General features: G+C 40.4%; 1 protein-coding gene across 3 annotated transcripts in view; it reads left to right on the top strand.

Moving 5' to 3' along the window:
- The first annotated feature begins 6,264 nt into the window (after positions 1-6,264).
- washc2c (WASH complex subunit 2C) overlaps positions 6,265-17,174 on the top strand; it is a 31,859-nt gene continuing 20,949 nt past the window's right edge. For 2 of the 3 annotated variants that reach the window (XM_036546438.1, XM_036546437.1), the window contains exons 1-11: positions 6,265-6,428; positions 7,441-7,578; positions 8,348-8,512; positions 8,953-9,021; positions 9,709-9,882; positions 12,083-12,176; positions 14,345-14,406; positions 14,816-14,863; positions 15,145-15,246; positions 16,054-16,141; positions 16,822-16,896. In XM_036546438.1, coding sequence (XP_036402331.1) covers positions 7,441-7,578; positions 8,348-8,512; positions 8,953-9,021; positions 9,709-9,882; positions 12,083-12,176; positions 14,345-14,406; positions 14,816-14,863; positions 15,145-15,246; positions 16,054-16,141; positions 16,822-16,896 — 1,015 coding nt within the window. In that variant the 5' untranslated portion in view covers positions 6,265-6,428. The remainder of the gene's footprint in view (positions 6,429-7,440; positions 7,579-8,347; positions 8,513-8,952; positions 9,022-9,708; positions 9,883-12,082; positions 12,177-14,344; positions 14,407-14,815; positions 14,864-15,144; positions 15,247-16,053; positions 16,142-16,821; positions 16,897-17,174) is intronic. The other variant, XM_036546439.1, reaches the window with a different exon arrangement.

The following is a 17,174-nucleotide window of genomic DNA, read 5'->3' as shown; positions in this document are numbered from 1 at the left end:
TTCAACTAGCCTCACTGGTTTGGACTTTTCTTTTGTTAGACATTGTTTGGCAAAATGATTTTTGCCATTGCACTTTGAGCATCTTTTACCATACGCAGGGCACTGCTTTGGTTCATGTCTGCCACCACATCGTTTGCAACCTGTTGCATCTTTGTTTGTCTTTTGTTGATCATTTCTTTTCGTTTTGTTCTTAACCACCGCCACTTTAGCACTCTCGTGTAATACAGAGGCACTTGTTTCATCAAACGTCTTCGCGTGCTGTTGTGCTAGCTCACTAGCATGACACAGTCCCTCTGCCTCTTCCAAAGTTAGCTTAGCGTCTCTTAACAGCCTTTCCCTAACCCTTCTATCATGGATTCCATAAACAATTTGATCGCGGACCATGGAATCTCTTAGATCTCCAAAATCACATGACTGTGCTTTCAGCTTTAAATCAGTCACAAAGCAATCAAACATTTCATTTGGCTGTTGCATTCGTGAACGGAACACGTACCTCTCGTACACAGCGTTTTTCTGCGGTGAGCAATATGGATGAAACTTTTCAATCACGCAATCGTATTTCTTTGTCGTCAGCCTCCGCGAATTCGAATGTGTTGAAGACTTCAATGGCTTGGGGGCCTGCGACTGTAAGCAGCAACGCAATTTTCCTGGCATCGGATTTATTGTCCAGTCCTATGGCAGACATGTACAGCTCAAACTGTTGCTTGAAAGACCGCCAATTGCTGTCCACATTTCCCACCAGTTTCAGCCCCTCCGGTGGCCTCAGAATCTCCATCTCGATCCACGCAGTAGCTTGACTCGCAGTTTTACTCCTGGTACCATGTGTTGTTCGTGTTCCCAAAGATGAAACCTTCTTTGAATGAACAATGAGCTTGCGCTCAACTTTATTTATCTAGCAAAACATCCGCACATGTTAACCTGTATTAACCATCTCTTGCTCGTATATCTCATACTAACTTCATTGACCTTATCTTAACTAGGTAGGTCCCCCTGCAGGTCACATTTGGAATTACAGTTGATACTGCATATCAACACATATGGGTTCTGGGTGGGCTGGGGGCGTAGGGATCGCTGGGGCTAATGTTACCTTAACTGAGAGCAACTCGATCATGGCATAAAAAATACCGTTCAGTCGTCGTAGTAAGCAGGATAAATTGGCAGCTAAAGAATTAGGACCACCCAGACCAAATTTAAACATCAAGCAAGTATCTACAAGGGGGGGGGGGGGGGGGGGGGGTAATCATATAACTAGGGATTTTCGCGGAGCTGGTATGAGCGGAAAACGTGGCTACGGAGGCTGCGGAGTAGGTAACGTTTTGTTCTGCTACCCCTGCTCAATTCAATGTGACAATGTCAAGTTAGCTAACTGTTAATTTACCCATTGAACGGGTCACCGCTTAGCCATCATCGCAAAAATTGCCCCCTCCCCCCGAGAGATTTGGCAGGAGCCGACATTGGTCACACTCCCAAAAGTCTGTGTAGTCTGAAACAAATGTATCGCATATGTTAGTTAAGTTTAGTCTTGAAATGTTGATATCTTCAATGATAAACAGATTATTTTTCACGCTGCACTAATCTTAGACAATTTTTTCTCCTTAACTAAAATGACTAAAACTGAAACTATAATAAACTAAAACGAAATAGAAATGAGTCCATGAAATATAAACTAAACTGAAACTAATGAAAACACTGGTGAAACTAACTAAAACTAAACGGAAATTCAGACTGAATACAAACATAATCAAAATAAAAAAGAATTTGAAAATGTAAAACTATTATAACCTTGGTAACTATACTTGTTCAAGCAGAACGGGTTACCGGGTTTACGACTAGGCTACTCTTAAGTTGTAACAGTAGCTCACAAAATGCCAGCTAGCTAGCTAGATAGCTAACAAACTAGCGGGTAGTTGGCCATGTAACAAAGTTCGCTAGCTAACATATTTAATTCCCAACAAGTGTTTTAGGGAGTAACTTAGCTAGTCAAGTCTAGTCACGACAATACTTCCCACCAATTTTACGCTTCAGTACTTTCGTTTACCGTTAAATCATCTCAGTTTACCTTGGTTGTGCCACTGCCAAACGCTCGGAAAACCGGCTTTACAGCTGACGTTAAGATAGTTAGCTAGGATAATCAAATCAAACAAATTTTAAGCTAAACTTTATTTACAATCACTAACAATATCAACACAATATTAAATCTATAAATATATGTACACCCAATTTTAACAAATTAAATTTCTCTGGACGCGTCTGCTAAATAAATAAATGTAAATGTATACATACTAAACAAGAGTCCGAATGTCCCCCGAAAGTTCTGCGCATAACGTTATTTCGTAACACACCAGAGACGTTCCTGGAACGTCCCCGAATGTCCCCTAGAAGTTATAAATGAATGCCATATTTATAACAAAATTGGGACCTTATATATAATAAATAATAAATAAATATAATAGTAACAAAATAAAATAAACATATAAAAAAATCCAGATATCAAAAATCTGGTGAGGCATGTGCCTCTCCAGCTTGAATGGGCCTGACGCCCCTGTCTTACTGAATTATTTCAAAACATTTATTTTTAGTTCTCTGTATGCATGCATTTTCCCTCTCTATTAGCCTACATGGTATACTTGACCTGTCTACTTCACTCGAGTCATCATAAGTTCCAGTTTCGTGTAGGCTATTTACATTCACATTTATCTTTGGTCGTTCCGTAGACACTCTTATCCAGAGCAACTTCCAATGTGCAAACACAAAGTGCATTTAACAAATCACCATGAAATGTTTTACAAAAACAAGGACATGTAGCCTACATATTCAACACATCAGTTCAACATGTCAAACATCATATCTCCATTGCAGTCATGCGCCGTTTAACGTCCATTCAGACAACGTCCATTCACATACACGTCCGTAGTCCCATGAGGTTATAATAAAGTTTAAAAATCCCGATCGCAGAACAGGACGTAGTAGACATAACCGGACGTAGTGAATGCAACTGTGGCAGAAAACCTCTCCCAGTCTAGGTCAATCGGACTGGAGGCTCCTGTCAGTACTCCAGCCCTCTAGCTGTTGTTTTGGTGTTCTCCCTGTCTGTCAGTGTGGTCCATGTGCTTTTGTTTACTGTTTTCCTTGTGTTCCAGCCCTGCCCCGCTCTCCGCCCTGTCCCTGCCCACCTGATTACCTGATCTCCTCCACCTGCCTGCCTGCCCACCTGCATCCCATCTCCTCGTCACCCCAGCCCTATATCTACCCTGCTTTTCTCTGTCTTGTTGCCAGTTTGTTGCAGTTTTTTTTCCTTTTCCTTCCTTCCTTCCTTCCTTCCTTCCTTCCTTCCTTCCTTCCTTCCCTCCCTCTCTTCTTTCCCTCTCTTCTTTCCCCTGTCATTCTGTTTTGAGTTTCCTGGGCTGACCCTGCTTGTTCCTGTTTTTTGATCCCTGCTTTGCCTTCGGACTGCCTGCCTTGTTTTGACCCTGCCTGTTCTGCCATTACGATTCCAATAAAACTGCCTGGAACCTGAGCACTCGTGGTCTGCATTTAAGTCCGTGCCTGAGCCCTGACAGCTCCCTTCACACTTGTGCTGTAACAATTCTGAATTAAACAATGTTATAAAATAATCACAGAAAATAAGTACAGAAAATAATCTTCAGAGTCTGATGCAATAGGTTTATTGTATAGGTGCGCAAATCACAAACCGGGCTGGTCTGTGCAGAGCAACACAATTTCACTCTCCCCAAGCATTCTGAAAAACCCTCCCAAAGCACTTCTCTCTTATGCTTTTTCCTTAGCTCCTCTGAGTAAACACATATGTCATTGCTAAACAAGATAAAGAAGCAGGAAGACTTTCCCACAGTGGTCAGAAGCAAAGGGAGGGGGCATCAGGCATATCCCCAACACAAGATGTCAGGAGAAGTGAAGATCAGGTGAAGATTTTCACCTGCACCAAGAGAAGCAACATTATTTCAGCTTCTCTGTCACATGCACCCTAACTCAGTCTCAATACATTTTGTTCCCACTCCATATCTGCCTTGGCTGGCCACACATTTCTAGCATACTAAAACATGCTTAAAAAAATAATTGACTCTCCACTTTAACCTAGAATAACCCTAACCTAAAGTAACCCACTGGCAATGCTTGCTTATGAAACTCAAACTCCTCCCTTAGAGTCATCCTATCTTCTCCATACACTATTGTTGCTTCTTCACGTTCACACCACATTCTCCTGTTATCTCTCCCCCCTCCAGTATGCCTCTGTGGTCCACCAGCACATTTCTGTCTTTTTTAAAAAATATATATATCCCACCTTAATTTTACATTATTCCCAGGGTTCACACATCTTAAAAATAACTGATTACCTGCTTTAGCCTAACTGACATCTACTGGCAATGCTTACAAACTACACATGGATTTACTGCATATGGATATACAATATACAATGTTTCCCCACCACAATAGCATTAAACAAACAAAGAACCCCAGTGTTTGCAACCCCTCCTCACAGTGTCCAATTCTTCTTTACCCTACTCTCATGGTCCATCTTCTGGTCAATGTCCGGACAGTGTCTAACTCCCACAACAACAGGCCTTACTTTGTAACTTACGACATACATATAGAATTGTTTTCTTCTCTACTCCCTCTCAGCTCTATGTCATAATATCTCACTACTGCATACCTTCCCACAGTCTCCTGCACACAGGCCTCACTTTGTAACTTATGGCACACAGATATCTTACAGCTGCTTACCCCTCCTCTTCTGTACTCTTCTGACCCTTCCTTTTAATTTTTACTTACATGCAAGAAGTTTATTTAATTTATCTGTGCATAGAAAAAATAAAGTGGTTAAAGTGGTTTTAATCACTAAACCACTTTAACCACTTTAAAGTGGTTAAAATCAAAAGCTAACATATACTGGCAATAATATACTGGCAATAATGCTTATGATTTATATTTTATACACTTAGTCAAAAATTTTCCACCACACAACACTTCCCTCACGCAACACGTGTATCTCATGTCTCATGGAAATAAAGCGAATGCGCTGCCAGGCGTATAATGGTACAGTACATAGTATACCATATACTGTATATAGTATGGTGTTCACACAATGTCCAAATCACATGATGTCCTATTTCACAGAAAGTATTGTGGACATTAAGCAACGCATTGCTGTATTATGAGAATGAAGAACTGCAGAACTACAAAAAATACAAACAACAAAACTACAATATGTAAAACATACATAAAAGGGGAACAAGATCACACTAGGGTAGGGGAAATGAGGTACAGTCTGAAGAGTTGGGTCTTCAGTCTGTGACAGAATGTGGCTAGGGATTTAGCTGTTCTAATCACAACAGGAAGCTCATTCGACCACACAGAGGGCAAGCTGGACAAAGGACACGACCGGGGTGCATAATTGCGAGAGGGGTAACAGTCAAGCATCCCATAGAGGTCGAATACAGTGGCCTGGCTATGTAAAGTCTAATGATGGACTGAAGATAATGATCATCACATTGCCAACATTACCCATTACATTACCCTATCATTTGTTGCGTTGGTTTTCAAAGCGATCAGTTTGGTTTAATTGAGCAGTGGAAACAATATGATGTTTTTTTTTTCAACCTCTCTAGAAATGGCAGGTGTCAGAAGAAGGCCCAGTTCTATGGTAGTGTGGGCTGCACCAGCATTGATAAGCAACAGAATAAAAAGGAGTGTTGGTGTGTTGGGGGGGGGGGGGTCTGTTGTCACACGTTTAGTCAGAAAAGTATTCATATTTGCAATGTTTGCAATGTTTCCATGACCACTTGTGACGACTTCACGCAGCTTCAAAACTCATATTTCATATTCACTTTTTTCATCAATTAAAGGCTATTGTCCTTCCTTAAAGGTATTTTTTCCATAACTCACATAATGTGATTTTAATCATGCTATTCAGCATATATTTTAACCAAAGATACTTAAACCGAATGTATGTAAACCGAAAACGCTGGACTGCATTTGGTCAGGAATATCTTTCACGTGGCCCAACCGCGACAGCGCACAAACCCCAGCACAGTAGATTCCTCTCTAATGCAGCGTGGCTTTTGCAAGACAACAGACAAAATTTGCAAGAAAAAACGGACAAGTTCTGCCCCATCACCTGCCTATAAATTGATGCTATCAGTACAATTGAACGCGATCGTACATTTCCCAACATCGCTCCCTTGTCTTTCACATAGTAATCTGCTGTTTGCTGTTTGCTCCAGCATCAATTCTCTGAGCGTCGTCAGTCAGGTGACTTCTGTCAGCTGATTCCTGCAGGACAGAACATGGCCGACCTGTCAGAAATCCGACAAGAAAACGGGAGCTTCTTTTAGCATCCGCTGTACTCTGTAAATTCAATAGAGAAAAAAAAATTAAGGTTGAAATCGCATTTTTGACGCCGACAATATAAGGTGAGAACGATGCTTGTGGCAATTTTTTTCTTAGATAGCTTGTTAGCTTTCGAGATTATGAAGCCAACTAACTAGCGTTTAGCTGGCTATGGAAAAAAATCGTTTCACTTTTGTTCTCGACAAAGAAAATTACCAACGTCCGGTTACAGTTATCTGCTTAGTAGCAATTAAAATGTCTGAGACAGAGACAGCCAACCTAGCTACTCAGCCTCATAGCATCCAAGCAATGCAGGTAGGTAGCTAGCTAGCTAGAGTAGCTGTATGTAGCTAGCGAAATGTCTGTGGTTGACAATCACATTCTGCAATCATGTTGTAATTAAAAGCTAAGAAATGATTAGCATTACACAAACTAACTAGCTAGTTAGTTTAACTGATAGCTGTCGTCCTAATACTTAACACAGCTTGCTGATTCATCTTTATCGCAGCATCTCCCAACTTGATTCGTTAGCCAGCTGACTAGCTAGCTAACAGTTACTTCAGTGGGTGTTCGTTTTAATCACGTCACATTTTGCTAATTAGCTTTATAGCTAGATGGAGTGTTGATTTTCTCACTAGTTATCTTTCTTGTAAAGGTACTTTTGTTGGTTAAAGTGTTAAATGACCCTGTTAAGCATTTCCCAGAAAAATATTTACGATGTGAATTCTAAATTTTGTTCATGTTGTAATGGCCGCATGATAAATGCACGAGCCAAATTTCAAGAAAATCTGAGAAGGTAATGCCAAAACTGCTCTAGTTTTACGTGGAATTATCGGTACGAGCGTTTAGTCATTGGCGCATGCGTAACAATGTCATCGCCAAGTAGCCACAAGACGCATGGTGAGCGAAGAGCATCCCCCATGGAAGTTTTCAGACCCAAAGAAAAGTACATGCATTGTTTTCTTACTGAATGAATTGCTGTTCTTTTGACAAAGTTATATTTTCTGCTGGGAAAACCTTGCTAAGATATGTTTTTTTCCTCTGCTGAACGTACAAGGATAAGTATGGCGATGTCTTATGGATGCTGTGTTGCAGATGAGCGGGCTGTCCACGACGCTAACGAATGGACCAAGCGAGAAGAATGGAGAGGGGGAGCAAATTTGGGAGAGGCCCTGGTCCCTTGAAGAGATACGCAAGACCAGCGCTAACTGGTCCCTGGCTGCGGACTCTGGCGTGAGACATTTATCCATTTAAGTTCACAGTTAGAGCTGGGCAGGTCAGGTCGCTCCTTGCAGGTTTAAGGCTTTCCCTGAGATTCTCATCTAATGAATACACGCAACACTATGTCCCAAGTAAAATGTTTTATAGGGATGTTATAAAATCAGTGATTTTAGTGGGTAAATATGATTGTTTAGGCAAAATTAAAAACAAAACAAAAAACCCCATCGATGTACAGTGCGGATTTGTCCGCAAACACCAAGCGATGCCCCACAAATGTGCATTGACAGTGTAACGGGTGGGGTCTTGCGTTGTGTTTTATTTGATGTTACATGGGTCAGCGAGCGAGCGAGTTTCGAACCGAGGAACCGAGGTTCTCACTGCTCACTGCCAACCTTGCAGCCAGCGTCGTTGCCAGTTGAGCTAAAGGCAAATTGCCGTTAACCTGTCGGCAACAACGCTACTTAACCAGGTCTCGGGGAGTGACGTAGCTGCTGCAACTGCTCGGCTACCTGCTACCCGCTACCAAGGCTTTTACGCGGGGCTCACACGAGCTATTACTTCAGCTCTGCTACAACAGCAGCAAAAAATGTAAATACTCATGAACAAAAGTCTGTCTTGAGTGTTAAAGTATGTACTCTAGGTTACTTACGAATATTAGAATTGCATTACCTCTAATCTTTGTTCTACTCAGCCATGGATGCACTCATGTACGGGAACATCCCTAAGGGTTAAAACACAGTTTTTTCACACGGAATCTCTCTTTTTGTCCTGGCTTCCATAGCTCTTCCTGTTCCTCCAAGACTTCTCTCAGAGGATGCTGTCCAAGACGCACGAGATCGAGAAGCAGCTGGACGGCCTGATCCGCGACACCAAGTCCACAGACTGCTGCCTGCACACGGTCTTCAATGACTTCCTCATGCTGTCCAACACGCAGTTCATTGAAAACGTAAGGCCCCCCGTCAAGGTGCCCTCGAACAGACCGGTGACCAGCCGGTCGCCAGTAGGTCTTTACCATTTCAGTTCCTTTTGGTGTGCTTTTCAGTTATCTTAAACTTTACATGTCTCTAAATTTGATGAGCAGTCCTGTGCCAGTGTTGATGTTTACCTAAATGGGATTTTGGAAGTAAAGCGTTGGTTCTCAGAAAGAACGCAACTCACTCCAGCAGAGTGATCAAGAATTGACATTTTGAAAAAAAAATGCATTTATAACATATATTAAAAAGTGATGGCAGTTGCCTTAATGATGAAGTGTGGATTTAACAAGGAATACCATAAGGGTGTTAGAGCAGAGTCATTAGATATCTCAGCTTTCTTGTCTGGTCTTTGATTCTGAATATTGTGAGCGGCTTTTATGGTGACACCCTCTTGTTTTGTTGAATCCCGCAGCGGGTGTACGATGAGGAGGTGGATGAGCCAGTGTCGAAGCCTGAGGCAGCAGAGAAACAGCCGGAGCAGGTAAGGACCCCATGGAGAGTGTCCAAGCACTGGTGTTTCACCCTGTCTGTTTGAGGTGATAGGATCTGTTTGGGGATTCAGTGCCTGTTAACTGTGAACCAGTTTATTGTTGGAAAAAAGATGCAGTGTATCCATTTAAGCTGTCTTTTTACTTGTGTTGACATCTGCCTGACAATATGGAGGTTCACCTCCATATTGTTTGAAGGATGTGATAATCCAAATGCATGAAAAAAAATCATGGGTTTGTCTGTAAAAGACATTTGGGTGTGTCCTTTTGAGTGTCTGCCATCACAGATTCAGCTTCTTCCTCAAGCAGGTCTAAAGCAGAAGGAAACCTATCTCAATGATTTTTCATTTTTCCTATGATGTTAAAATAGGGCAGGGATTAGAAAATGATGCCTTGTGTCTACATTGTGGCTAAATTTGTTGGATTTTGACCAAGCGTTGGCATACCCTCTGTGCACTTAGACCGACCTAAAGCTTAGTGAAATGTGCTTAAACAGTGTGACCATCTCTGTGCAGTTAACAAGGCCTAAGGCTGAGTGAAACTTATTGCAAACAATGTGATTGTCTGTGTGTGCTCAACAAGGCAGAAGGCTTACTGAAATGTGTTTAAACAGCAGGACTGTTTCTGTGCAGTTAACAAGGCCTAACAAGGCCTTAGTGAAACATGTTCAAACCCCACAGGAGAAGACAAGGGAGCAGAAGGAGGCGGAGCTGATCCCCAAAGTGCAGGAGGCGGTGAACTACGGCCTGAGTGTTCTGGAGTCTGCTTTCGAGCAGCTGGACATCAAGGCCGGAAACTCGGACTCAGAAGACGAAGAGGCCACCGATCGGGTCGAACCTATACTGGAACCCAAGGTACAGAAATACTCAGGTTTGTCCCTCACCACTGTGGGACAGCCTACACTCTAAAAAATGATTCATAGGGTTAGTGAGTAAAGCTTAAAATCAAGAGCTTTTTCAGCATAAAAAATTAAATTTGTTACATGTACATGTTTTAGTCAGTTGATAACTCATTTTAAGAAGTTGGTCAAAATGAAAATAAAGAAAACTGTCTTAACTTAGATATATATCAATTTTGAATAAACATTTTTGCATTCACTTAACAATAGTAAAGTATTAAGTTAGTGCAACTTGTATATCTTCGATTGTAGAGTTGTGTAGTGTGTTGGGGTAGTGGGCGGAGCTTCCCAGCATGCCTTGTGGCGATGGACTGTTATTTTACCAACCATGAGTGTGACTGTGTTCCCCTTTTTTGTAGTTCCCTCCTACCGGAGCAAGGTGTTTGTGTGTGGTTTTCTGGTTCTGTTGATGCTTAATGAAAGTTGTGCAGTGAAATTGAGTAGTAGTAGCAGAATCGTTGTTTGATGTTAGAAGCAAATGAAATCACTTTGTGTGTTATCCCCTGTGCTCTGATTTTATGTTATGTTCCTTTATTGGTTATTTGAAACATTATTTGCCAAAAAAAAGAAGTGGGAGGAAGATGATATTACTCCAGCAGATGGAAGAGCTCCTTGCACAGCTACAGCATGAGGGGGCACGGCTTAATATCACCAAAAACTTTTTCATTAAAATTAACTTGGTTCGATTTAATTAAGCTTTTAAAGGACAAAGCAAATCATGCTCGTTGTACTATAAAAGTCTCATGGGATTTACTCAATAATGGCTGAGTTTTAATTACTTAAAAAGATCCATGCGACTTGTTACCTTAATTTTTTTAAAGTTGAGCCAGTGTATTATTTTTTTAGAGTGTACCTCTGTAGGACCACAGACATCCTTCCAAACACCTCAGCTTCATAAATAAATCAGTCAGAAAAAAAAAACAAAAGGTGTAAGCATTCAGCAGCCTTTTCATTATAATCAGAGACGGTGCCATATCTCTCTGTAAACAAATCTCGTAGAAGAGTATGCAGCTATGGTTGTTTACAGATGGATCCGCAGAGGGATGCATACAAAATACTCATAAGTGTTTATTGTTAGTTATATTTAATTTATATTGTAAAAACCAACAGTCAATTCATATTAAGGGAATTAAGAGAACAAATGAAACTAACATCACCACTTGTATTTCAGTTTGTAGTACTGTTTAGTGCTTTTCGATGGCATTTCATTCAGGACCTAGCATCTAAGCACACAGAAGCCAATAAATGGCATTTAGTAATAAAATAAGTAATCAGTTACTGTGTACCACAGACAAATCATCCCTTTTCAATTAACTAGGCCTTGAAAAGTATGTATAGTGCTTTGTTTTGTGTTTGTTTTGTTCTTGTCCTAGTGTTTCTTGGGCTTAAAGTGTGTTGATTAACAGGCAGCAGTTTGCCACAGTAGTAAAGACCAGTTCACTCTCATTGGGCACTGCTGTTGTACCCTTGAGCAACGTACCTAACCTGAATTGCCTTAGTAAATACCAAGCCATATAAATGGATGACATGTAAAAATTGTGAGCTTAGGTCAAGAGTGTCTGCTGAGTAGCGGTGGAAATCAATCCATACTACTGACTTTTTTATTCATTTACTTTTATACATATTAATGCAGTGTGGATGAAACTAGAGCATTTGTGACAATTCTTATCTTTGAACATTGAGTGTTATTTCAGTCCCATATAATGAACTAATGCTTAATCTACATTTATTGAAAAGCATAGAATAATTTTAAGGTTATATTGAATCATGTTACATTATATTATTATCATTTAGCAGACACTCTTATCCAGAGTGACTTACACAGATTACATTTTTATGTATTCATATTCTGTATGTATGTATGTGTATTCATGTATTCAGCAGGATATTTACTGAGGCCATTCAGGTGAACTACCTTACCCAAGGGTACAATAGCAGTGCCCCAGTGGGGAATAGAACCAGCAACCATTTGGTTACGAGCCCTACTCCTTACCGCTATGCCACATTCTCTATAGAAATTTATCAAATCATATTATATCATAGCATCATACCATAATGAATTCTGGTATGGTTGTTCAGGTGTTGATATTGTATTGCATCATTTGTCATTGTAAGTAACAGAAGTGTAATGTGGCGTCTCCTCCCCATACCTGTAGGATCTATATGTGGATCGGCCGTTACCATACCTGATAGGATCCCAGTCCTTTATGGAGCAGGACGATGTGGGGCTGGGTGACCTCTCCAGCGAAGGTAGTGCAACTTGCTCTCAGACTGAACATATGTTTCTTCTGTATGCACTCGTTCAGGTAACACCTTCATGGCAGCTCTGTAACTGCTGCGCTTAGTTTGTTTTCTTCAGCTGACACGGCACCCAACAGTGGCATCCTATAGACCTGATTTATATACTGTTGAAAGAGGAATGGACTCTTTTTTGCTGCATGCTCTGTTTCCCTCTACATCATGAATTGTAACTCACTGACATTTTGATCAGTGTGGTCTGTCAGCAAAATAGAAACGCTTTTTTCCCATGTTTATTTTCCTGAAATAAGTTAGCAAAATTACATAAAGATACATATACATATTATAGTATTGCAATTGTAATAATTGTAATTTATGTAAAGGCTAGCTGGGGGGTGGGGGTGGGAATGATGTTTCCTTCCGGTAACTCTGCGAAATACCAGCTCAGGTAAGGGCACAAAGGGAAGGAGAAGTGTCTTCTATAGTGCCCGTGTAATTGCTTTGGACAGATACAGAGTCACAGATTAACTGTACTTGCAGTTTTCATTTATGTGAATTAGGGGTGCAATGGATCACAAAACTCACGGTTCGGATCGGATCATGGTTTTGAGTCACGGATCGGATCATTTTTCGGATCAGCAAAAAAAAAGGGGGGGGGACACATATAACTTTGTTTTCCATTTATTACTTAAAGAACACTTAAAGCAAGGAACTTTTGCCTATGGATGGTCTTAAATGAAAACAACATTCAAGATGTCCAATGCTTAAATAAAATCTTAAAATAAAATATTCAATACTCAATTGTTAAATTAAAGTGCAATATGAGCGCTTGTTCTGCTGTTCCTCGGTTGTGTCCAAAATCGCTCCCTATTCACTATATAGTGCATATATATACATTTTACACTTGAACGATGTACTTAACTGCCAGCTAGCTAGCTAACGTTAGTTTCAACTAATTTGAACAGATGAACCTGGATGCTATTTCTTTCATTAAGTTAGCTAGTGATAGCTAGCAGTTGCAACTAGCTAGTCACTTAGCTAGCTAGCTAGCTGGCACAGTTAGACACAAAGATGTTCATACAAATGTTAGATCCATATGGATCACGGATCAACAATGATCCGTTACACCACTAATGTGAATATGCAAGCATGAGATATGAGACTTGGCATCTGTAGAATATATAAAACTGTAATATATATCTGTAATAATATTGACTATTGACAGTGTTCTTAAAATTTACTGGAAGTAGTTAGGTCTTAAATCTGACTTAAATCTGAGCAAATCAAGATTATGTTATGTTATGAGCAATCATGAGGTAATCTCTGTTAAATGTGAATACACAACATTAGAGCCTTGGCATCTATAATAATCACTATAGTAGATGTAGGTTCTAATATTTGCATTACTGTCATTTAGCAGATGCTCTTATCCAGAAAGACTTGCATGGTATATTTGTATATGTATACTGAGTATACATATAGTAAAAATTTATTATAATATTTATTAGAAGTAGTTAAATCTGAACATTCACTTTAAAAGCACATGGGGATTATGATAATTAATTCTCGTGTAACTTTTTTCTCGTGTAACTTTTTTTTAACTTTTATTTAAGAGCGACCCCACTTTATGATATGAGAAGACAGGAAAAGTTGTTTCATAGGAAGCTTTACGTTTCATTGTTACATGGTGGTGTGCCAGTGAGTGGTTGACCAAGTGGTTGACTTGTGCTTATTTTTTTGAAGACTGTGACTTGATTATGAACGTAGTGTCTGGTACTTATTTGATGCACACATTTTGAATTCATAGGCTTAAGAGTTTAATTCATTTCTAGGGAAAAAGTAATATGCAGATGACTGTAGACTAAGAAAAGTGAGAGATTGAGATCAGTGATTGAAATCATCAGCTTCCTTCTTGCTAGGCCTTCAGTGACCATGGTGTCCTGGAGAGCGCAGCAGTGAGATGGAGTGAAAGACCTTATCAGGATGTGTTTGGACTGTGGGAGGAACTTTATTATCACAGGCCCAGGGCAAACGGGCACACTGCATGAAGAGAAGGCTGGGTCTGAACCCCACAGCCTGAGCTGGAGGCAGTGGAATTCATCTTTTCAGGATACAGTTATGGACTTTATTCATGTGGAAATGCCTTTCAGACCTGAAGCTGACATGCTGTTTCTTCACAGAAATGTCCATCGACAGTGATCGGGACAGTGTCATCGACAGTGAAGAAAACAAAGATGAAGATGTAAGAATTTTTAAATTAATATTTATTTTCAAGAGTATTGTACCTTCACTGTCACGGTTTCAAATGTTAGCATTTTGGTGTTTATGTTACGAGAATAACTGTCATCTGCAGAAGTTACACATCCTTGTTTGAATAATCAGCACAGCATTTCCATGATGCTAAACTGTTGTGTAATTAATGGAAAATCAGTTTCTTGTGTGCATGATTCATAATTCAGGACCAATGGCAATGAAGTGTGAATGAATCCTGTCCTTGCCACTCGCCTGGCACCAGGATCTTGAAAATGGCATAATGTGCAGATTATCAAGATCAGATAATGACTTGCTTATAATCACATTTTGACTTAATGTCTGTTTAATGTGACTTTAATCTTTTTACTGGGGTTTTCTTTTTTTGTGGAAATGAACAGCAATCAGACGACTTTGATCAAGATGAAAGACAAGGCAGCATCAAGAAAGTGAGTTTATGGTCATGTGTATGGTAATGTATGATCATGTTTTCTAGTCAAGTTGTGCAGGTTTACAGCCAACCACTATAGTTCTAAATTAAATGATACGTGACCGTTGTATGTGAAAAACAGCTGTTTCACGCGTTTTCTTTCGTAATTCAAGACCTCAAGGTGATACTGCTGTTTGGACATGAGGATCCAAGAAGATCTCCTTTGTAGTTATGGGTGGTGATTGCTCTTGGCTGCTAGTTCCATTAGCAACTTCAACTACTAAATTCTTAATTGTACAGAAGTCATCCATTACAAGTGATGAAGACGAAGAGGAGGAGGACGAAGAGGAAGACTCTGACATATTTGGTGAATCGGACAAAGATGACAATGAAGACAGAAAGGTAAACCCTTTCCGAGGGTAAGCTGTTGGCACTTTACATGTTTTTACATTGGACGCTGTAGTGACTGTTATCTGTGGGAAAACCTTCATCTCTGTTTTGAGTAACATTTTTTTTAATGTAACAAGTACAAATTTAATGTAGATGTCAGATGCAAATTTAATACCTTCCCTGAGTTTCACAGAAGACCCAAAATGTTGAGAACTACCATAGCACATCAGTTTGTTTCATAATATTTCACTACACTCCTAGAATGCAAACAGTGTTGCTGAGATGTGTTACTGAGGGTTTTTATAATGGAAAAGGGTGTAGATGACACCCTTGAAATGACCAGATCTATCAAGTAGATTATAAGGATGCTTGGCTTACCTCTGAAGTCAAGCATCCTTGTATAAGTCAGTCTCTATGAGGGAAGGGTGCGTGTTCAGGAGCCTACCACAAAGACAGACTGCGGTTTGCGTCTTAGCTATAGTTGTTGCCCTCCAAAGATATACAAGTCTCAAATCAGTCTGTGTCAGCTGAACAGGATCAGGTATTGTAATTGAAATGTTACTCGTTTGACTCCCCGCTGGGACACTGCTGTTGTACCTTAGGCAAGGTACTTGCCTCAGTAAATATCCAACTGTGTAAAGATATAAAATTGTAAGTTGCTCTGGGTAAATAACTATGATTTAATAATGTAACGTAGTATACAAGGTTTTAGATCAGTCTGTCAGTTGAGTGGCTGTGGTTGCACTCATGATCAGGGCCAGGTCCCGTTGAAGCGTGTGTGACGAGTGGCGCTGACATCTCGGTCCTGTTGTGTTGCAGAGCTCGAGGGGTCCGCCGTCGTTCGCAGACGAGCTGGCAGCCCGTATCAAAGGGGAGACCGCAAGCAGGCCAGAAGAGGATCGCACTTGTAAGTGGGCATGGCCTTTGCTTTTGATCTGATGTGGCCTAAATCTCATTACACTCCGTTCTCAGGTCTCCCATTTGCGTGTGTTGGTGGCAGCACTGGAAACAGAATTAAAAACCTACATTCTTTTCAAGCCTTGTTCATTTAAAACTGAAGCAGCTAATGGAATGCACTTCCCCCAAGCTGAAAGAGCTGTAGAAACAATTCCAGATGCTTCTCTTCTCTAACATGTATTTTTAGCCCATTTGTCAACCCTGGTCCTGGGGGCCCACTGTGTATGCTGGTTTTCTTTCCAGCTGAATTAGGGTCAATTAAGCTGTTGATTGAATGCCGATCTGCATTTGAGAGAGCTTAAGTAGTATCAGTTCTGAGCTTTCTATTACAGTCACGGTTGGTCAAACCTGTGTTTGTTCCTTTAACAGAGAATTACTAATAAAATGTATCTGGAGGTGTTTCTGTTTCATTGAGACTGTTAATGAAGTTTTTCATACAGGCAGGTCTCCAACGCTGGTCCACCCAGACTAGCTCAAAGCTGTCCATTCATTACCCATCACCTCTACCCACCTACCTCTTTTGCATCTCTTTTTGTATGACCTTTTGGTAAGGCATGGAATATGTGCCAGGTTGGCTCCATCTCGGTGCATGTGCATGCTTATCAGTGTGTTTCTGCCATCTCTTTGAAGCATTAACATCTGCCACATCCGCCGCGAAGAAGAAGAGTAAAGGCAAGAAAGACACAAAGCCTGTTAAGACACAGGGTAGGAATGATAACACGCGATCTTTCTGAGGGTCTTTTTTTACTCTGGTAATCAAACTGCAGCTATTTTTCCCATTTCTGGATTTCAGTTTTTGGTTACCTGTCCAATTGTCAGAGTTGGGGTAAATTCCATTTCAATTCAGTTAATTCAGGGAATGAACAGAATTGCAATTCATGAATTGAAAAAAGTTCATCAAAAATGATAGGGGATTTTCATTTCATGCATTGACTTTAAATTCATCCCTAAATTGAGTTAACCCTAATTCATACTGTTACAGT

This window comes from Megalops cyprinoides, chromosome 15, assembly GCF_013368585.1.
Source record: "Megalops cyprinoides isolate fMegCyp1 chromosome 15, fMegCyp1.pri, whole genome shotgun sequence".
NCBI lineage: Eukaryota > Metazoa > Chordata > Actinopteri > Elopiformes > Megalopidae > Megalops > Megalops cyprinoides.
The sequence above is the reverse complement of the archived record's forward strand: the minus strand, read 5'-3'. Positions and strand labels throughout refer to the sequence as shown.